General features: G+C 49.5%; 2 protein-coding genes across 2 annotated transcripts; both read right to left on the bottom strand.

The window, feature by feature from the left end:
• Positions 1-12,205: 12,205 nt before the first annotated feature.
• On the bottom strand, positions 12,206-15,471 carry LOC103638155 (probable receptor-like protein kinase At2g21480). The gene has a single exon (NM_001407493.1). It carries the CDS (start codon positions 15,253-15,255, stop codon positions 12,700-12,702), a length of 2,556 nt encoding a protein of 851 aa, NP_001394422.1. The 5' UTR covers positions 15,256-15,471; the 3' UTR covers positions 12,206-12,699.
• A 348-nt stretch (positions 15,472-15,819) lies between these two features.
• Positions 15,820-17,079, bottom strand: LOC100278437 (uncharacterized). Its single transcript, NM_001152034.3, has 3 exons — positions 16,859-17,079; positions 16,238-16,732; positions 15,820-16,105 (listed from the first exon to the last, which is right to left on the bottom strand). Exons 1-3 carry the CDS (start codon positions 16,991-16,993, stop codon positions 16,007-16,009), a joined length of 729 nt encoding a protein of 242 aa, NP_001145506.1. The 5' UTR covers positions 16,994-17,079; the 3' UTR covers positions 15,820-16,006.
• Between the last annotated feature and the right edge of the window lie 5,527 nt (positions 17,080-22,606).

Genomic DNA, 22,606 nt, shown 5'->3' with positions numbered 1-22,606 from the left:
TGAAGCAGTCTGGGCGCTGAACACGACCGAGTGTTGAGCGACTGGATTCACTCCCTTTCGCCTGCTATACGGATCAAAGGCCATGACCCCGCAGGAAATAAAACATGGGTCACCTCGGACAAGCGCTTCAGTCGTCCCCGATGTAGACGAACCAACCTCCAAAGACCTCCTCGACGGAGACCGTGTCTTCGCCCTGCAGGCCCTCAACAAATACCAAGCTCAAACGAAGGTCTGGCGCGACCATGCAGTCGTCCCAAGAGAATTCGATGAAGGGGACCTCGTACTCGTCCGAACAACCCGGACAGAGTCATGGGGCAAGCTGGAGCCAAAGTGGGAGGGCCCATTCATCGTCAAGACGATGGCGTCCCCTAGCGCGTACAGGCTAACAACGCCATCTGGCGAGGACCTAGAGCATTCCTAGAATATCGATAATCTCTACAAATTTTTTGTTTGAATCCTCAAGGCCAACACGCCCTTGTAATTCACCAAACATTATCATTCCGGCACGCACTCTTTTTTTCCCGGGGGGTGAGGTTTTTAATGAGGCGGAGCCATGTAATATACCTGCAAAAATCCCTCGCAAAAACTAAGACACAATATGTCAAAAAAGATCGCACCGACGGTCTTTGGCATTCGACCACACCGAAGTCACCGCGAGGGGCAGCGCTGACTACCCTCGCGTGCGACACTCCACTCAAAAGTCGCCTAAGGGTGCAGCCGGAACAGCACAACAAGTGCGCAAAATCGAAGTCTTTTCCAAAAGACTCTCTGTGCAAAAGTCACCTAAGGGTGCAGCCGGAACAGCACAACAAGTGCGCAAAATTGAAGTCTTTTCCAAAAGACTCTTCGTGCAAAAGTCGCCTAAGGGTGCAGCCGGAACAGCACAACAAGTGCGCAAAATCGAAGTCTCTTCCAAAAGACTCTTCGTGCAAAAGTCGCCTAAGGGTGCAGCCGGAACAGCACAACAAGTGCACAAAATTGAAGTCTTTTCCAAAAGACTCTCCGTGCAAAAGTCGCTTAAGGGTGCAGCCGGAACATCACAACAGGTGCACAAAATCAAAGTCTTTGTAAAAACTCTCCGTGCAAAAGTCGCCTAAGGGTGCAGCCGGAACATCACAACAAGTGTGGTAATCGAAGTCTTTGTAAAAGACTCTCCGTGCAAAAGTCGCCTAAGGGTGCAGCCGGAATAATAAGAGCGCAAAATCGAAGTATTTTCCAAAAAAAACTCTCCGTACAAGAGTCGCCTAAGGATGCAGCCGGAACAGCACAATAAGTACGTAAAGGTCGAAGTCTTTCACAAAAGACTCTGTGCAGAAGTCGAAGTCGCCTACGGGCCTTATCATACAAATTTCGGTTACATACACACAGCGAGGGCATCATATGTTATTACATTGGCTCAACCTTCGGGATGATACCCATCTCCCTGTAGTTGAACAGCATCATCCTCAATTCCTCACCCTCAAAAAGATTTCGCAGCTCTCCTTCACCTACACTCACCCTAATCGGTGAGGACAACAATTCTCGTTTACCAGTCCCATCCACGCGAAGACGACCACTCTCCATCTCACTATGATGACGCCTACCACTTTGAGACAATCCACTCACTCTCTGCTTCACCACCGCCCTTCGCCGCCTACACCTAGTACTCGCACCCGGGAGCCCCTCGGAACCCTCCACGCGCGGCGAAGGCTCCACTGCAGCCACATCTAACGCTGTAAAATAATCCATGTCCTCATCTGAAGACTTCCTCCGTCCATGCAATCGAACTCCCAGAATCAACAGACTCAAAACACTTAGACACAGAGCCAAACGAATTATCATCGGCAGCCACGATCGAAGCCGCCACAAAAATAGCATTGTCAGTAGCGGTTGCGTGCGCAGGTCCAAACCTCAGAACCTGCGCAGCAACCGAGGTTCAGTATCACACAAACAAAATTTACAAACTCCTCAACACCTATTCAGCCACCTACGAAGGCCTGGCCGAGGCCGTGGGGTCTTTGGCAGCCGGCTCGGCCACTACCTTCAAGGCGTCTTCGCCCATCGGCGTAGGGGCTGGTGTGGGGTCTTCGTCGGCCGCAGTCGGCACGGGGGTCACCGAGGGGCCCTCGTCGGCATCATATGGCGGCACCAGATCGACCTCCGCGGCCTCGGGCAGTGTGTCGTCCAGACCACCAAGGTCCTCAACGTCTTCGGCATCCGCCATCTGCAGCAACAGCACACTCATTCAGCCAAACCACACATACCCACACATATAACCACACACAAAATTGCCTTTACCTGATCTATTGCCCGGTCTGACCGCTCTCTGACCGCCTCTGTGCGGGCCCCACATCCTATCGAAGAGCGCCCCCGCCGACTGCTTCAGCACAGGGTCTTCGACCTTGAAAATTTCACGTTCAAAGTTTTCGTCCGCTTGGTCGAAGACCTCGTAATGCCTGCACCCCTCGCGGGACAAAGCGTTCACGGCCCCCTCGCAGGTGAACTCCACAGCAAAACTATCGGAGACCCCCAGTCCCCCACTGCAGTACCTATTTTTCTCTTCTTAGTGGCTGGGGCGGCTCCTGCGAAGGGCCTTCCTCAGTCGCGGCCACTAGCCTCTTCCCGCGGCGGTCGACAGCGTCATCCCGGGATAGCCGCCGTACGGCAAGCGATTCAGCTCGAAGACCCTATTCAAGCGAACGTTGGATCCACGGATATCCCAACTCCGCAGGGCCTCCGTCCTAGGCACATAACGCCCCACAATACGCACAGCCACGTCTTCCGCTTCACGCACGAATGCGGCGGGATCCCGGCCACGCAGATCCAACGCGAAGGCTGGACTTCGTACTTGCTGCCCACCCAGGGAGGGTATCTCGTGAGGGCATACTTCGCCCAACGCCCAGCCATGTGCCAAGGGCCACACCCCATACCCGATAAATTCCTCAACTAAATCGCGCCCGCTACTCATGCGGGCAGCGCACCGAAGGGCTCCTTCATTTTCATCATCCTCCGCCACCTCAAATTGCGGGTACGCCACATAATAATGGGAGCACATCACGGCCACGGGGAGCCCTGGGTGGTTTTCGACTTCGCCCTCGGAAACATAAAACCAGAAATCCCACCAGTTGCCCCACTTATTGCGGGCACAGGGAACTAACTCCACGACTTCCATCGAAGTCTTTCCGGTCCTCGGCGTAAACGTGCACGATCCAAACTGTGCAATCTTTTGTCCAATTTTTCTTTTTTGCCAATGCAGACAGTAATGTTTGGCGAAGACCTCCACAGAAGGCTGACCGCCATATGAAGTCGCCGCCCAGACATACTTCGCCAGGGCCACCACGGCGTTAGGTGTCAGCTGGTGGACCTGGACCTCAAATCTCTGCAGGACCTCCGCCACAAAGCGATGTGCAGGCAGGCGAAGGCCAGCGGTGAAAAACGCCTCAAACACGATCAACTCGCCCTCGGGCTCGGGAACCTCCTCAGCCCCCGGGATACGCCCAACTCCGCTGCCAAAATACCCCAGCTGCTGCATATCCTGCACGTGGACCGAGGAAATCCTCGAAACGCCGAACTCCACCGTATCACCCGGATGTAGCTCCACCGCCGCCACATTGCTCAAGGTATCCTCGGACGTTGAATCGGACATCGGCGTGTTTGCAGCAGACGAGGAAGAAGACGGCATGGCTACGTACCGTCGGCGGCGACGAGCAGTCTGCTTGACGCGGGCCAGATCTCCGACGAACAGGAGCAAGGAGGGCAGGCGAGCGGGCGAACGGTTTCAAAAGGAGGCTAGGGTTTTGCGGTGCACAGAAAGGTAAGCGAACCTGACCCATGCCGCCCCCCTTTTATACACAGGACGCGACGCTTCGGGAAACCCACAGTCCAACAGTACTGCGTCCGTCAAAGATCACATCAAAAACCCCCAAGGAACCACTTCAAGCGAGGGCAGCGTCTCCACTATCTAGCAACGTCTTCGGCACCAGATGACTTAGTCGAACTGGTCCCTCGGAGGGCAAATGTTGGGGCGAAGGCAAAGACGCTACCCTTCGCTCCAGGCCCTCGTCACCTCGACGCACCAACGGAAGCTAGATGACCGGCGCAGGTCACCCTTCGTCCTTCTCACCGCAAGACGAAGACCCACGACGAAGTCCCGCCATCCCACGTCCTCACCCAACCTGGAGGCCCACGTGGTATGGCGGCCCATCGTGACAGGCCCCGCACGAAGAAGTGTGTTACGGGCCCGGTTTGTAATGGCTCTTCTGTAATGACAGTCTGTAACCCTCCATTATGGGAATATTCTAGGGACAATCCAGGTGCCTGAGGGCATAAACGTCCTTACATCAGGACGTTGGGCACCCGGGCACCTATAAATACCCCCGTACAGTGCCCTTGAGAGGCTGGATTAACAGAGCAATTGCCATCTCGAGTTAAACCTTGTTTGCATTCTTTCTACTCCCCCGTTGGATCATCTTGCCCTAGAGAGCAAGTCCCAACAGGCACTAAGCAACATAAGTGTTAATTGAAGTTGTTCAATGATCAAATAAATAGCAGATGTAATCAAAAGAACAACATGTGCATTAGATTATCAAATAAGCTTAAACTAGGAGAATCTAGTAAATATGCTACTTTAGCAATGAAAGCAACAATCCTAGATAAAAGTGACATTATTTTTACCAAGTTGGATTGATTTGTAGTAGCATACTTCATGAGAAACTTATTCTCATAATTGAGACTATATGAGATTGCTAAGATAAAGTGTTAGTCTCAATATAATCAAGATATAGAAATAGGCTCCCCCTAAAGATATGCATCAAAGTTTGAAAGAATTGGATAGATGCACTCATTTTTAAAGACAAATAGGGAGAAGCATTATTCATCTTGATCAAGGCTTATAGAATTTGCAATAAACAACTTATGCCCAGTATTCTTCATAATGAAAAAGATTTAGAATGCTTACAACCACACCATTGATTGTTTTGAAGATCTTATTGTCCAAGTTGGTGTTGTTGTTCTTGATGTCTTTCTCTTTCATTTGAGTGTCCTCCCTTTGTGGTTGTCTCTTTTTCCTTCCAAACTCATGAAAATACTCAAGAGAGATGTTTATAGCTCAAGGGAGTATGAAATGAAGGATGATTTCTTTTAGATAAGAAATATAAACAATTCATCATCCACAAGTTTACACAGACATGAAGTAAAAATCCTTAACATTAGTGCACATTATTCGAAAAGAGGAATATGCACCTTTTAAACATTTTGATCAATCAAGGAAATTTACTTCTTCATATTGAATTTATTATCATAACTTAAAAGCATATCAATATGAGAACAGATATAGCAAAGGCATGAATTAGATTCTAATGGACAAGTGCATTTATGAGAGCGAGATTGAATGCACATCTAGCTGATTTAAGTCCAATAAAGAATCTATTCTTCACATAGGTAGAATATGATAAGTTAGAGTAAATAACCATTGATTGGAACTATATTTGTTTAAGAAGATGAGTTCCCATACCTTTGCTTTTACCTTTCTTCCTTTGGGTGAAGAGTAACCCTTGAGGCTTGTGGCTTGCACTTACTTTCTTGTAGATTTTCATAAGTAAGCTCAAGAGATATGTCATTAGTAACACAAGCACTAGTTTCCCTTTTTGTAAACATTTTTGACAAGGAATGAAAAGTAGATTACTAAAGCACGGAAACTTTATAATATGAACTAGATTATTCCATGATGTAGCTCAGTTTTAACTTATAAAACAAGCATAGTTAATTCTTTAAGATTATGGGAATAAATCTAATTCATAACATGGAGAGCGATGAATGCGAAAGAATCATATCCAATATAAGCAAGAGGCAAAACAACATAAATCATTGGATTGACTTTTCTTTTCATGTTAGATTACGTATTTCCATAGAGAAACTTATTATCTACATGTGACACTACTTAGGTTATATAGACAAAAACATTAGTCTCACAAATCTAGATAAAAAGAGAGATTCCCTTTATAAGTGTCCTAGGATTTGGATTCCTTACATGACACTTTATTCTCTTAAGAACTTGGAATATCTCTCTATACCTAGAACATGGCTATTATAGGATAATTAGTGTAAAACATGCCATGAGGTGCTTCCAATAATTTAAAGCATATAGATTGCCATAGTATAGAGATGATGATTATGCAATCTACCATATGAGAGGAATTTCTTCAAAAAATGGTGACATAATTTAAAAACATTATTGAAATGCTTCCTTTTTCTATGTGACTACACAAGACACATAAGAAATGATAATTTAAGATACTTGCACTTAAAAGCATAAATGTTACCATCCTTTGGATTCCCTCCATGTTGTAGGCCTTGATTTTCTGCACAGGATAATTCTTTATTTCCTACAACATCAATATCTTCCCCGAAATGATATGAGTTTTAGACATAATAATTCAAAACAACTTTGGGTCAATCTTGGATATATATAGATCATTGAAGATTGATAGCTTGAGTTAATAAGAATTGAATTGACTCTCTTAAGCACCCCAAAGCTTCATATCATCTCCTTCTCCTACAAAGCTTGTCAAGCATATTTTGGTACCCATCTCTTAATGGGTACATCAAGGTTAGTCAACAAAGATCTAGGAACCCAAATGTCCTTTGTGTTAGCACTGGGTAAACTCATTACCTTTCTAGCACAAGTTGCAATTTTGGGTTGCCTAGTTACATGAGAACTAATTGACAAGCTAAGAGTGGGATAGTTATTGCATTGATGTCCCTTCTTTCGGCATATGTAGCAAAGGCGATCTTCAAGTCTTGAAGATTTCTTCTTTTCTTGTTTCTTGCTTGCTACATGGTTAGTTAATATTTTCTTTTCTAACACTATGCCTTTTTTGTTTTAAATAGGGACAAGAGTTAATTAAGTGTCCCTTCTTTGAGCATTTAAAACAAAGTTTATCATCCTTGTTAATAATCAAGCCATTTTTAGTACCGGGACATGACCTAATCGAGTGTCCCTTTTCAAAGCATTCACTACACTTCTTACTTCTCTTAGTGTGAAGTGTGGCTTGATCATTACCTTGGATGTTACCTTGTATGAAGGCACGGTTGAGGCTTTTGGCAGAGGTATTGATTTTCTTCTTTTGTTCCCTCCTCTTGGCAATCCTCAAGTCCTTGACATTTTCTTCAAGGGATTTAGTGCATGCCACTGTTGTCCCTGTCTCAAGCTTCTTCACCATGTGATTACGGTTATCTTGAGAAGGTTGAGCAGTGCACTTCCCTTTTAGTTGTGTCAAGCTCATCTTTAGCCTCTCATTTTCTTCTTTGAGCTCTTGACATGTATTATCTTTTGTTCCTGAAAATTTTAGCTCAAAGGAGGATTTGCTTGTCGATGAACAACAAGCATTAGCACATGGTAATATAGTTTTAAATTGAATACTTGTGCATGAGTGAGGTTGTTGGGATTTTAAGTTTTCTATCACAACCTCATGAGCAATGTTTAACATGATATGATCATCCATAAGAATTTCATGAGAATATAGAAGTATATCATGTTTATCTTGAAAAGCTAGATTTTCAACTTTTAGCTTCTCTACTTGGTCCTTAAGCAAGGCATTCCTATTCACTAATTGAGCAATACAATATAAAGAGTTATCTTGCTCAATTGAAATAGTTTCATACCTTTGGACCAAATCAACATGAGAGCACTTTAGCTCATCATGTTCTTTAGTCAACTCGTCAAAGCTTAGCATTTTTACGGAGAGAATATCTTCTAGCATTTGACGAGCTTCGCTTTGCTCTCTTGCTCTTTTTAGAAGTTTGAGCATGACCACCTTATCTTCTAGGCTTAGATGAGCGTAGAGTTGCATGAAGCTTCTTTCATCCTCCTCATCCTCATTTGTGATTCCACTATCATTTTCATTAGCCACACAACATATGTGGGAATCGAAATTGGAAGACAAACCTTTTGGAGAGGTGGATTCATCGTTTGGTCTCCATCGTTCACTTTCTTCTTTCTTCAAAGGGTTAGTTTCACAAGGACCAAAGGAAGTAGAAGCACAAAATGAACCATCATGTTTGGACTCATCAAATTTATTTTTAATTCTAGTCCAAATATCATGCGCATCACGAATAGATTCATTATAATTCATTATGAAGGCACGATAATCTTCTTTGCTAAGAGAATTGCTTAAGATGTCATAAGCTAGGTAGTTTAAGCGTATACATCTTTGATCTTCCTCGGAAGCATTTTTTCCATTATAACTAGAGGGTATAATACTCTTGTCTATAATTTGTTCTAATTGTGGATCTACGGTTCTAAAAGCATTTATCACCCTAGTAGACCATAAATCATAATTAGAACAATTGGAAAGTAATATCTCAAGAGTTATCTCATTGTTTTCCTTTGGAGGTGTCTTCTTATTCTTTTGGGATCTTCTACGAGCCATCACTTTGAGTTGTTGGACTCAATATGAAGTGCCTAGCTTTGATACCAATTGAAAGTCGCCTAGAAGGGGGGGTGGATAGGCGAAACCTGAAAATTATAATTCTAAATCCAAACTAGATCCATTGATTAGTGGTTAGAACAAGATTCACAATTATCGGAGTATAAAACTAAATCCTTTGCTTGCAACGAGTATTTGTTTTCAAAGAGTGAGGAATTTAATCAATAGCAATACTACTAGAAGTGGAGAATAATGCAAGATGGCTTTAGACAAGAAGAGGATAAACACAAGTTCTTTCTTGCAAGGAGTTGCTTCTCTAAATGAGAATTTAACTTGAAGCAACACAAAATAATATTAGCAAAGAGTAGCGCAAGAGAACTTAGAAAGGGAGAGAACAAACAAATCACAAGCAATAAAAACAAGGGACACGGGTGATTTGTTTTACCGAGGTTCGGCCCTCGAAGGCCTAGTCCCCATTGAAGAGTCCACTAAGGACGGGTCTTTTTCAACCCTTTCCCTCTCTCCACCAATCACCAAGACCGGCGAGCTCTTCTTCTTCTCAAGGATCACTTAAGACCCTGCAAGGATCACCACACACTTAGGTGTCTCTTGCTAGCTTTACAAGCCTCCAAAACTTTGGAGGAAGTTCAATGGGAGTCAAAACTCCACGCACAAATGAACACAAGATGTAGCACACACTTTCTCTCAATGAATCTCACAAGGCACTAGTGCTAAACTCACACGAGTAGCTCTCTTTTGCTTGGTCTCTCTTTTGTGGCACTTGTGTTGGTTGTAGTGGTCTAAATCTTGTGTATAGAATGAATCAATGAATAGAGGTGGTTGGGAGGGCTTGGATATGTCAGCTATATGACTTGGAATGTTGCTTGGGCTCCCACCCCTTTGAAGTGGCCGGTTGGAGTGGTATTTATAGCCATCAACCAAATTGTAGCCGTTGGAGAAGGCTGCTGGCGATGGGCGCACCAGACAGTCTAGTGCGCCACCGGACAATGTCCGATGTGCCGCCACGTCACCCTGTCGTTAGGGCTTGGAGCTGGTCGACCGTTAGAGGCTTTGTCCTCATGCGGCACCGGACAGTCCGGTGCCCCTCTGACCTTCTGCTCTGACTTCTGCCGCGTTACTGTGCTGCACTGTTCATCCGTCAGAGTCGACCGTTGCGCGCAGATAGCCGTTGCTCCGCTGGTGCACCGGACAATCCAGTGAATTATAGCGGAGCTGCGCCTGAAACCCGAAGATGAGGGGTTTGGAGTGTACGGCCCCTGGTGCACCGGACACTGTCCGGTGCGCCAGACCAGGGAACACTTCGATTTCCTTTTTGCTCCTTTCTTTTGAACCCTAACTTGTTCTTTTTATTGGTTTGTGTTGAACCTTTGACACCTGTAGATCATGTAATCTAGAGCAAACTACTTAGTCCAATTATTTGTGTTGGGCAATTCAACCACCAAAATCATTTAGGAAAAGGTTTGACCCTATTTCCCTTTCAGGAATATCGTAGATTATTCCGGACAGGAGAAGATTTTAAAAAAACACCTACGCGCGGACCGTCCGGGCCCTTGCGGCGAACCGTCCACGGCACCAAGGCGACCCTCGGACAGGAACACTGCAAAAACACAAGTCTACACTACGGACTGTCCGACGGAGAAGCGAGCACCGTCCGAGACCAAGCGCGGACCGTCCGGCCTCAGGCGCGGACCGTCCGGTCGGTGAAAACCAGAAAACCCGAAGGTGACGGGTTCGGTAAAATGTAATTTTAGCGTCCTCGCAGACCGTCCGGGTGCACGACCGGACCGTCCGCGACTGCTTTATCTGACATCTGACGACGCATTTAATGCATAATAGCCGTTGATATAGTCGTTAATGCTGACCGTTGGGATTTTAGCCGTTGATGTGCAGGGGCGGACCGTCCGGACCAGGGGCGCGGACCGTCCGCGGTCAGCAGAAAGGGGGCAACGGCTAGGAAGTGGTTGGGGGCTATAAATACAACCCCAACCACCTCCATTCATTTCACCTAAGCACTCCAATCCTTCACATTCAATACAAGAGCTAGCAATCCATTCAAAGACACAATCAAAGCTTCCAATCTCTCCAAGCTCCACAATTGAGACAAGTGATCATTAGTGATTAGTGACTTGAGAGAGAGAGAGAGAGTGATCTGTGTATTATTTGTCGCTCTTGTCGCTTGGATTTTGCAATCGTGCTTTCTTCGTCTCCCACTCTTATTCTCAAGTGACTTGTAATCAAAGCAAGAGACACCAAGGTGTCGTTTGGTTCCCAAAATATAACGTAAATGGTAACGGTAACAGTTTGCATTCGATTACCAGTGGTAACAAGTTTGAATAGGCTGGTATCAATTTCTAGTGTGGTATCCGATTACGATTGGACTTAAACAAACATGATTTAACGTTATTTGTTATCGATTACATTACAAATATGTGAACCAAACAGCACCCAAGTGTGTGGTGGTCCTTGCGGGGTCTAAGTGACCCTTTGATTAAGGAGAAAGCTCACTTAGTCTAAGTGACCGTTTGAGAAAGAGGGAAAGGGTTGAAAGAGACCCGGTCTTTGTGACCACCTCAACGGGGACTAGGTTCTTTGGAACCGAACCTCAGTAAAACAAATCATCGTGTTCATCCACTTTATTTCTTGGTTGATTTGTTTTCCCTCTCTTTCGGACCCGAATTTAATTCTAACACTAACCCTAGCTTGTAGTGTGTTTAAGTTTGTAAATTTCAAATTCCTCCTATCCACCCCCCTCTAGGCGACTTTCAGCGTCGCGGGCGGGAGAAGCTCGGCAGGATGGAGAAGCAGAACGGGCTAATTTTGGGCGGCTAGGGTAAAAAGTAAGAGTGTGCGGCGAGTGGGCGGCTGACACTCTTAAATTAAGAGTGTTGGTTTTCGCGGGACCCTGACACTCTTAATTTAAGAGTGTCGGTACTGTTAAAACCCACACTTTTACAATATTAAGAGTGTCGGGGCCGACACTCGTACTAGTCATTAGAGCGATGGTTACAACACGACGAGTTGTTTGAGTATATTTTCCCGCTTTCTTAGCACGATACTCTCGTACTAGTCATCAGAGCGATGGTACAACACGACGAGTTGTTCAGTGTACGTGTGCCTAGGATTACGATGGCTACGAGTGACTGATGAGTGGTGTATATGGGATGAACCGATCCCGAAGAAGAGGTTGCGTGGGTGGGGTAGGAGAGCGAGAGCGCGGGGCGGTGTAATTCGTTGTCGCGTAAAGCGGTGGCCCTCCGTGAACTAGCTTGGGCCATCTGTAGCCCGTGGGGAAGTACGGTGGGAGCATGGCGCGAGGGATTATCCAAACAAAATCGTCTGTTGGATGTGATCGAGTAAGAGAAATGAGAGGTTTGATTAGAATCTCGTCTTTTATATTTAATGTGTTGGTTTTCTGAGTGCAACTTCTTTGGTGCATGAAGAATAATCCATGTCTACGAGGATATTTGTTGGAGTGACTTTAGATTTATTTGAAGCGGTAAATTATATAGTGGTATAGATTACCAAACGTCAAGCATGTAGTCAAGCCAGCTGAACTGCCTTCTCTTCAAGACATTAAAAATATAACAGTTTTCTAATGGTTAGACAATGTATCCACCATTTCATTTGCTTGTTTTTCTTTGCACGTCAAAATAAATCTTTTTACATGCTCATAAATTAGCTGCGAAGATCGTTGACTCAAAATATACTACCTTCTAAACAAAACGCCTTTTCCAATAGCATGTCTGATTTCTATTTTCATTTAAGAGACAATGTATCCATTCGTTCTTGTTTTTTTTCCCTGCGTTAAAATGAATCTTAGCTTTACATGCTCATGAACTAATTAACGATAAAGATCGTTGTCTAAAAATATAGTGTATTTTAGAGGCGACCGAAACATAGCAAATCCCCCAAGTATTACACAATCGCGAAATTACAAATAAATACATTATCGCACACACGTATATTAAATATTGGAAATTTGAGAATATGACGAGCTCACCCTCGTCCGTCGCCGGTAGTGCAGACCCCACGTGTCAGGTTGAAGAATATTGTATCGATCGACCGGTGCTAGTTGTTACACGTACGTACGTAGGACTCACCACTCTGTTCAGTTTGTGTTCTAGTGAATATTCATCGTTTCAAATTTTCACCGGGTGCAGTACACATGCATCTATCGATGTGTCGACGTGCACGAGACGAGCTCAGTCAGATTGCCATGCCACGTACAGTGTGCAGTGTGTGTAGAGTTTTGACGTACGACCGGCGATCGACCTCACCTCCCCTGCATGTCGGCGAGCTGCTGGAAGAGCTCCCCGGCGGCGGCGGTGGACGCGTCGGGCACGGCACCGCCCGCGGGTACGACAGCGCCGCCGCCGCCCGCCGCCGCGGCGCCGTCCTGGTCGTCCCCGTCGCCGCCCTGCCGCGCGCCCTCGGGCGGGTTGGCGTCCTGCAGCTGCAGCGCGTACTCGAGGTTCCACAGCACGTCGCCCATGGAGATGCGGTCGCTGCCGAACTCGGCGAGGCACTTCTCGGCGGTCTCGGCGAACTTGGCGAGCGACTCCGGGTTGACGGTGCCGGCGAGCTTGGGGTCCATGATCTTCTCGATGAGGCCCTTGCGCTTCCACTGCATGCCCCACTCCGCCAGGCTGACCTGCTCCCGGGGCAGCTGCGGGTCGATGGGGGGCCGCGCGCACAGCGCCTCCAGCAGCACCACGCCGAAGGAGTACACGTCGGACTTGTCCGTCAGCTGCTGGCACCGGAAGTACTCCGGGTCCAGGTACCCGAAGCTGCCCTTCACGGCGGTGCTCACGTGCAGCTGGTTCATCCCGGGCCCGTCCTTGGACAGCCCGAAGTCCGACACCTTGGCCACGAAGTTGTCGTCCAGCAGGATGTTGGTGGTCTTCACGTCGCGGTGGATGATCCCCTGCGCCGTGCCCGTGTGCAGGTAGTGCAGCCCCCGGGCAGCGCCGATGCAGATCTCCAGCCGCTGCTTCCACGGCAGCGGCGCCTTCCCCTCGCTGCCGTAGATGTGGTCCCGGAACACGCCGTTGTGCATGTACTCGTACACCAGGATCATCTCCTGGTTCTCGTCGCAGTAGCCGATCAGGGACACCAGGTGCCGGTGCCGCAGCTTGGACAGCATCTGGATCTCCGTGTTGAACTCGTTGATGCCCTGCTCCGACTCCGCGCTCCCGCGCTTCACCGCCACCTTGGTGCCGTCGTCGATCTCCCCGACGTACACGTTGCCGAACCCGCCCACGCCGATGATGGCCTTCTCGTCGAAGTTCTGGGTGGCCGCCTGGATCTCCGCGAACGAGAAGAAGCGGCCCAGACCCATGGTGGAGGAGAAGGTGTTGCCGCTCTTGGACCCGTACCGGCTGCCCTTGCCGGTGAAGGACTGGCCCGTGTGGATGGGGAGCAGCCACGACGAGAAGCTCTCCCGCCGCTCCCAGTCCTGCGGCCGCTTGTACCACTTCACCACCATGGCGCCCAGCCCCGCGAACGCGCCGAACATCATGGCGAACCCGACGGCCGCCACCGCCTTGCGCCCACCGCTCCCGTCGTCGGCCTTCTGCCCGTCCACGCCAAACTCGCCGTCCAGGCTGCCCACGGAGTTGCTCATCTTCAGCACCTCCATGCCGTTGAGCAGCGCGTCGATCCGCCCCGTGTCCTGCCCCATGGGCCCGACCTGGACGCTCAGCTTGCCGTCCTCCAGCAACGACGAGTTCACCACGAAGTCCTTGTAGTAGGGCGCCGCCAGCTCGCCGCCGGCCACCGTCGACAGGTCCAGCCCGGACACGGCCTTGCGCCCGCCGATGTACACGTCGAAGTAGAGGTCGTTGGTGGCCTTGCTCACGATGTCGGCGAAGAAGAGGCGGACCAGGTAGCTGAAGGACGGGTCCACGTCCACCTTCCACGTCAGGTTGAAGTTGGGGCTCCCCACGTCGGCGTCCGCCATCCTGGCAGCGCTGGCGTACACCAGCGCCGGCGCCACCAGCCGGGACGTCCCTTCGGGGAACCTGATGGTGCTGGTGGGCACCGACACGTCCTTCACCGCCTCCTTGGACTGCACGTACGCGGCGTCGGTCTCCCACCGCCGGCCCAGCGTGTCCTTGGCCGGGCCGATGGCGGGACCGCCGACGTTGATCCGGTACAGGACCTGGTACGCGTCGTGCACCAGGCCGGTGATCTCGCCCAGCGGCGCGACGGCCAGCGCCGAGTCGGTGACGAGCTCGTCGGGCGCGTTCACCACCTCGATGGCGTTGACGAAGGCGGCGGAGCCACTGAGCGGCTGGAACTTGAGCGCCAGGTGGTTCTCGGTGGCGTTCACCAGGTACTCGTTCATGACGGGCTTGTCCCCCGGGGTGAAGCTGTGGAGCAGGACGTTGTCGTCGGTGACGACGCTAAAGGTCACCGACGCGAGGTCCACGTCGCCGCCCTTGAGCGGGAAGAAGTAGAGGCGGATGAAGTGCCAGCCCGGGACGGTGAGCGGGAAGCTGTAGACGGCCTCCTCCTTAAACACCCGCGCGGTGGCGTACAGCGGCGAGGGCACGTCGGCCTTGTCGTCGGCGGCGACGCGGATGGCGTCGGTGGCGGAGAGCAGGTGGTTGGCCTGCGCGTCCGTCTTGTACGACTTGCCGTCGGCGGTGAGGGGCGCCGTCCCGCCGCAGTCGATCAGGAAGCTGTCTTTAGGCGTGAAGCTGGACGGCGTGGGCGGCGTCTGCGCGCCGCTGTCGGTCACGGGCCGGCCTTGCCCGGACACGGTTGCCGCCGCCGCCGCCAGCAGTAGTAGCAGCAGCGCCAGCGGGAGCGTCCCGCGGCGCGTCATGGCTGGTCCAGCGCTTGCTTCTACCTAGGTAGCTAGCTAGCGAGCTAGTCTAGCGTGTCTGCTCGTCACCACCGACCACCGGCCCGCACCGGAGGGCGGCAGGCCTCGTTGTGACTGGGGTTGGGTGGGTTGTTTTGTTGACGGTGGCGGGGCCCTCTCACCCTCTCCCTGGTTGGTGGGCCCAATCGGAGGAGAGGGAGGAGGGAAGCGGTGAAATGGCGGGTTATGTGGTGGCTACCGGCTTGCCAAGTTTAAGCAGCCGCCCGCTATGTTTGGGATGGTGGCCAGAGCCCAGCGCCGAGGCGTGCGCTCCACAACCCGCCAGGTGCATGCTGCCTATTCTTGGAGACGCGTCGGCGTCGCTTTGCTTTGCTTTGCTTCCCTTTCCTTGGGGGGACCCAACCCAAATGTGTTAGCACCAGACGTGGTCACGTGGGTGAGAAGTGGAAGACGCTGCTGCAAGACTGCAAGAGCAAGGGCAGCAGATCCTCCCAGAGTCCCACTGAGCGCCGCTGGAGAACCTGAATGCTCCACGGAAACAAGTCATTAGGAAGTTCTTCTTCATTTGATAGACGAGAAAAATGCTGCATTCATGGACCATGACAATACTTTACAACTAATGGTGGACGGAAGTAGATCAAAGCAGAGTACAAAAACAATACAAAAAATATATATATATATATGGCTTGTACACGATCGACCAAGATCAGTTAGTTCATCGCCATGCGTGTTACTGCCAACTTCCACTTCTTCAGCATCCAACCATGAACCACCGCCTGCTCGTCTTGCTGCGCTCCGCCTTCCTCTTCTCCTTCTGGCACGCGCATTTTGTTTCTTGCAGTTTCTTCACCTTTTTTTTTCCAAACCAAACGAAACAAGGTCAGATTTTTCAACGTTTTGTCGCCTCTGTATTCGTTTACCAGTGCGCAGAAATCGGTCAGAGTGTCTTTGTCGTCGTCGGGGAGCGGACTGCGGAGCTCACCTTGGTGGGCGCGTTAGGCTTGCTGCTGGTGCTGCGGTGGAGCTGGCGCGCGCCCCGCTGCAGGATCTCCACGGCGCTCCAGCTCCCGCCGGCCGCCGCCGCCGCGGGCTTGCTCTTGCTCTCGTTGCCGCCGCCGCCGCCGCCGAACGCCGCAGCAGGGGCCGGGTCCACCACCGCCACCGGCGCGAGGTCGGACCACGTGGCGGGGTCCTCGACCTGCGGCACCGACGAGGAGGTCCCCAGCACCAGCTGGTGGGCGGCGTGGCCGGCGGCCTTGCCGCCGACGTCCAGGTCCAGCTCGCTGCTGAGCTGCCTGATGCGGGACTCCAGCAGGTTGAGGCGGTCCATGAGGTCGCTCCGCACCTGCACGTGTTGCAGCGCCGACGGCAGGGACTTGGTGTGCTGGTGCTGCGGCGCCGGCGCGCGGCGGGCCGGGGCCGGGGCCGGGTCGGCGTGCGACGGGCGGCGCTGCTGCTGCTCCTCCAGCTGCCGCAGCTGCACCAAAATACGTGCGCATGGAGTCATCAGTCGCTTCGCATCAATGTGCCCGCGTCATCGGCGTGCATGGACCATTCATGGATGTATGTATACAGTACAACTACACGTCGGGATCGCACGTACCCGGAGGTCGATCTGGTCGAGGCGGCCGAGCAGCTGGCTCTCTGCCGGCGGCGGGGGCGGGGGCTGCGGGGGAAGGCCGTACCCGTAGCCGCTGATGAGGACACGGCGCTCGGAGCCCACCAGCACGTCCGCCATGACGGACGGACGGCTCGCAGTCGCACGCGATCGATCGAGTTGGTTTATGTGACGGTGACGATGACGCCGCCAACTGCAGCTGCAAGGACGACGCGCGTGCCACCGTCAGTTATAAAGGCACGGTGGTGAGGACTGAGGAGCACGCAGGCCGGGTCGTCGGTCAAAGATGATCGGGGCAGGGCGGCGATGGAGGAGCATGCAGTGGCATGGCGTCGTGGCGACGACGAGGTGTAGCGGAGCCCGGCATGGTCGGAGCTGAGAGATCGGGTCTTAGACTCGGCCGAGTCAAAGAACGTGGGAATATTTCCTTCCCGGGTGTGCTACACTGCTACGTCTCTGGATCGATTTGTAGGTGAAGCCCAGGAATCGGCGAATCGGTATAAGATGCGCGTTAGTGGCTAAGACAGACGGCCCATCTTAAAGAATATGGCCCATATAGACCTATCATAACAGGCCGGTCGTGTGTCCCTTCTAACTTTGCTGATTCTATAGGAGAAAACCGAGTGCTGGGCACCCAAGGAACACTGCAATTTGCAACAAAGAACCCCGGAACATAAAGTTGTTTATATACCGAAAACGTACAACTTCTAGAATCTACAAAAAATTAGAGATATATATAGACGTTTGAACCTAGAGCAACTACAAGGGACTAGTCAGATCATATTGTTAAATTAAATTTGGCTATTGTCCAAATAAAAACATGTCCAATAAAATATGTAAATGCGCCTCTTCAAAATTTAGTAGCTCTACATCTCACTACCTTTGTTCTCTAATTTTAGATAGCCAGCTTCACTCACTCTTCTAGTCCCCGTTACTCAATTGTTGTAACCCCTTCTCTCGGGGATGATGCGGGCCGCCATGCAATACAAAACTCAGGTTGGGGATTATCGATCTCTGCCCCCGTTGCCATTAAAAAAAGCATTTAATTTGGTTTTGCTTTCCGGTTTCGTTTCCAATGGAAGATTTACCATCTGTTACAAAATATTGTACATATGATCAAGACCCATCCAACCGTCCATTTTACAGTTATTTGATCTACGGGTCAGATGCCCTTTGTACACATGTATATAAAGAGGATCTCTGCAATAAACAAGACACACCAGTCGTTTTGTCTCATTCGCTCTTGTCTCTCTACTGATTACCACTGAGCACTGCAATAGAGCGCAACACGTTATCAGCACTGTCTCAAGGAGAAATCAGAGAAGGGAAAAGAGGAAGAACACGCTGTTCTTGACAAGAACAGCAAGATCGATCTGCACATCAACAGCAAGGTATGGAGCATACCGTTTCCATGCGCATACGCCGTATGCGCGAGGTTCTTCACATTGTTGATGATGCGATGTTGGAAGCGTTCACCGTTGGGCAAGCCACTGCGCTTCCACCGGTGCACGCGATCCCTGAACGCCGTGTGCAAGTGCAAAATGTGCACTTCTGCGTTATCCATGGATGGACAGCGGTGGTTCCGCTGCCGGTGGTGGAGTGTGGACTCCCCACTGCAACCCCGTCGCCACCGGTGCCGGTGGTTGACGTGGGATCGTCTGCATCCGCTCCTATGGACGTCGATTTGGAGGCACCACCGCCGCCTCGACCCACTGCAGAGGCAGTTACTCGCCGTTCTTCATCTCCACCGGCGCCAGTGGTCGTCGGGACCATCGCTGCCCGTCGTGGACAGCCTGCTCGCGCTGTTGATGCCCCGAGAGGCCGCATCATTTTCACTGGCCATCGCCCCAGTGGAATGGCCTCGTCTTCCTCCTCCAACGGGAGGGCCTAATGGCCCTCGATTCGGCCGCCGCGTCGGCCGTACGGGGGAGGGAGTAGGGAGCGGCGCGGCAAGCCCCGGCACGGGCACGCTCTGCGGAGCAGGGCCGGCACTTGACGCAGGCCACCGGCAGCGCTCGGCGCGGGCCACCTGCAGCGCTCGGCGCGGGCCCCACGAGGGTGCTCGGCGCGGGCCACCGGCAGCGCTCGGCACGGAGCCCGCGGGCCTCTTCCTCCAAGGCGCGGCAGGCTCCCTGGTGGAGCCACGAGCGCGCAGGAGAGGAGCCCGACGGCGGCTGGAGCAAGCCGCTCCCTTCTGGCGCCTCCTACTGGAGGGTGCGCTGCACCCAGGAGCGCGCGGCTCCAAGGCCCGGCGACGGCGCGCACCAGGCGTGGCTCGGCCCGGCTCCCACCCAGCGCAGGCGACGAGCGCGAGGCTACGAGGTCCGGCAGCTGGCGGCTCTCCGCCCGGCGGCAGGCGGTGCTCGGGCGGGCCCCACGTGGGCGCGCTGCTTTCGGCGAGGCGCGGCGGCCAGGCGGCCTCAGGCCCAGGCGGCGGTGGCCTGGAGGCCACGACCTGGTAGCGGCGGTGGCTGCAGGCTTGGGCGGTTAGGGTTTCCTTTGAAACCCTAGCCGTCCTTAATATAATGGGCTTTTTGGCTCCCTGATGGGCCGCCTGGGCCGGCCAGCTAGGCTGGGCCGGCGTGCAGGCTTTCTAGCCGCTGCCAGGCCCGCCTAGCAGGCCGCCTGGGCTGCTTTTCAGGAGCAAAAATGGCCTGTTTTACCATTTTAAATTCTGAATTTCTGTATAAGACTATGTTTTATATGCATTTTCAGTTCAAAGTTATCTTAGGCGTCTAAATTCGTGATTTAGACTGCATATATTGTAAAGACATATCTGTTTTATTGTTAATATAGCAGATTTTAGTTCGTGAATTATTGTTTGTTTTACATTAATAATTCACATATCTCTACTTGCTATTATTTACGCATTCATTTATGTTTGCATATAAATATAGCATTTATTAAGTTCAGACTTAATAAAACTCATGCAAAAATGAAATTACATTATTTTGGATTAAGAGCATAGGGAGATAGAGTCCTAAGCATTGGCTGCACTAAATTCTTTATAGAATTTAGTAGCCCAGAGACCGTGCTTGTGGCAGCATTTGGAATGCCTATCTCTATGAGGTCTACATCCCTCGGGATGATTACCAATACGTGCTATCCAAAATAACAGGATATGGAGTTATTGAATTTTACTTTGATAATTAGTAAAGCATGGGTAGTGGAGACCTAAGCATTGGCTGCGGTTTGTTCATTTATGAACTTATCTGCCTAGAGACCGTGCTTTTAGGCAGCAAGTTTCTTGCCCACTACTAGATCTACCTCATTAATTTGAGGATTATCTATACTATGCTTACTAAAATTCAAAATATTTATTCAATTGGAAGGTTTGGAACCTTCAGGCAACTCATATCACATGTAAGAGTTAGTGAATTTTACTTTGATAATTAGTAGAGCATGGGTAGTGGAGACCTAAGCATTGGCTGCGGTTTGTTCATTTATGAACTTATCTGCCTAGAGACCATGCTTTTAGGCAGCAAGTTTCTTGCCCACTACTAGATCTACCTCATTAATTTGAGGATTATCTATACTATGCTTACTAAAATTCAAAGTATTTATTCAATGGGAAGGTTTGGAACCTTCAAGAAACTCGTTACATATGTAATTTTAAAGAACTTTTGCATAATGAGCTTACAACATCACCATTTGACTATTAATTTATGCGTAAATTAATGGATGTCCATGGTAATGACTGTAGGAACATGTCAACCAAAGAGTTCGAGGAACTCGCCCTTGATGGGCATAACTACCCAACTTGGGCTTCAGATATTGAAATAACTTTTGCTTCTCGTGGGATCATTGATGCAATTGCAGCACCCATCACTGGTACTGATCCAGTGAATGAGGTTAAAAAGAACACAGCACTTTTCCTTCTGAGGCTTTACATCCATAAGGACCTTAAACAAGAGTACCTTATGGAGAGATGCCCTCATAACTTGTGGAAATCTCTCAAAGAGCGCTATGAACAGCAAAAGGAGCTCATATGGCCGTCAGCCAACCATGAGTGGAACCACCTTCGTCTGCAAGATTTTAAATCTGTTGCAGAATATAACCATGCTCTTCATAGCATTTGTTCTAAATTGAAATTTTGTGAGAAAGAGCCCTCTGAAGCAGACAAGATAGAGAAGACTCTATCTACCATGCTTCCAAAGGACAGGATATTGCATCAGCAGTATCGCTCTAGTAATTTCCAGAGATATTCTCAACTCATGCACACATTGACCCAAGCAGAAAAGCATCATGAGCTTCTTCTAAAGAATGCTCAGCAGCGCCCTCCTGGGTCTGCCCCTCTGCCTGAGGTACATTTCAATGTGCATAAGACTGAGAATAAGAAAGGATTCAAGAAAAACTTCAAGAATCCTCCTGGACCTCACAAATTCAAGAAGAACAAATTCCACAAGAAAGGTAAAGGAAAAGGAAAAGGAAATGGCAAGCCTCTACCATCTAAGGGCAACAGAGCTTGCCTTAAATGTGGTACTGAGGGCCATTTTGCTAGGGACTGCACTTGCCCTAAGCACCTTGTTCTTTTGTATCAACAATCCCTAAAGAAGCCAAAGTCTGATAAGCCTGGTTTTGAGGCTCATTTCAATTCTACTGAAGCACCAATTGAGGTTGGAAGTTCTTCACTGGCTTCTGGTGACCTGAAGAACACTCTTGCTAAAGAGCACCTCAATGGGGTTGACAACAAGCCTCCACTTCTGCAAGAAGATGAATCTGATGATATGATCATTGAGTATATGTCAAAGGATCCATTCGGAGATTTGGCATAAATCTCTCATGCTTGGAGATTTGATCATGATCACTGTGGCTTGTGTGGTTGTTCTATACTGTCTTTATAATGTTGTTGTAATAAGTAGAGGTATACAATCTCATGTGTTGAGATGTAACACACTCTACAAGACCAGTGTTGGGTCCTGTGTGTAGTGCGAACTCATTGGATGAGTCGCCATACCATTATTGTAATATTGTTTCGACATTGTGATATTTAAATATCATGTTATGTATAGTACTAAGTTGCATCATAAAATTCTTATTCAGAATTTTTATTTATGTATAGATGCATAATGATGACAACTCGACGGAAGAGGAATTATGCCTTGTGGACAGTTGTACCACAAACTCTATACTTAGGGAGATCAAATACTTTCAGACTCTTAAGAAAAGAGATGAGAAAGTTTTGACCATCGCCGGACGCGATGCTGTGATAGTTGGCTCTGGTCGAGCAACTATTACACTCCCCATGGGTACTGAAATTGTGATCGAGGATGCATTATTGTATCCTGATTCTACACGTACCCTCCTAAGTTTTAGAGATATCCGGCAAAATGGATTTCATATTGAAACCCATGATGAAAATCAAGAAGAGTTTCTTTTCTTGACCAAGCCGAATAAATATGGCAAGCGCATATGCGAGAAAATTCCATCACTCACGTCAGGGTTGTACTATACATATATTAAAAGCAATGCACATGTTGCATACAAGGTAATTTTCCAAGATGTTGATGCATTCCAAATTTGGCATGATCGACTTGGTCATCCTGGAGTAGGGATGATGAGGAAAATTACAGGCAATTCAATTGGCCATAATCTGCCCACAACAAGTTTTCCCAAATCTCAGGATTTTGTTTGCACCGCATGTGCAACTGGGAAACTTATTTTGAGACCATCATATCTCAAAATTAAAGCTGAACCGCTTAAATTCCTTGAAAGGATTCAAGGGGATATTTG

This window comes from Zea mays, chromosome 9 (genome assembly GCF_902167145.1).
Source record: "Zea mays cultivar B73 chromosome 9, Zm-B73-REFERENCE-NAM-5.0, whole genome shotgun sequence".
NCBI lineage: Eukaryota > Viridiplantae > Streptophyta > Magnoliopsida > Poales > Poaceae > Zea > Zea mays.
The sequence above is the reverse complement of the archived record's forward strand: the minus strand, read 5'-3'. Positions and strand labels throughout refer to the sequence as shown.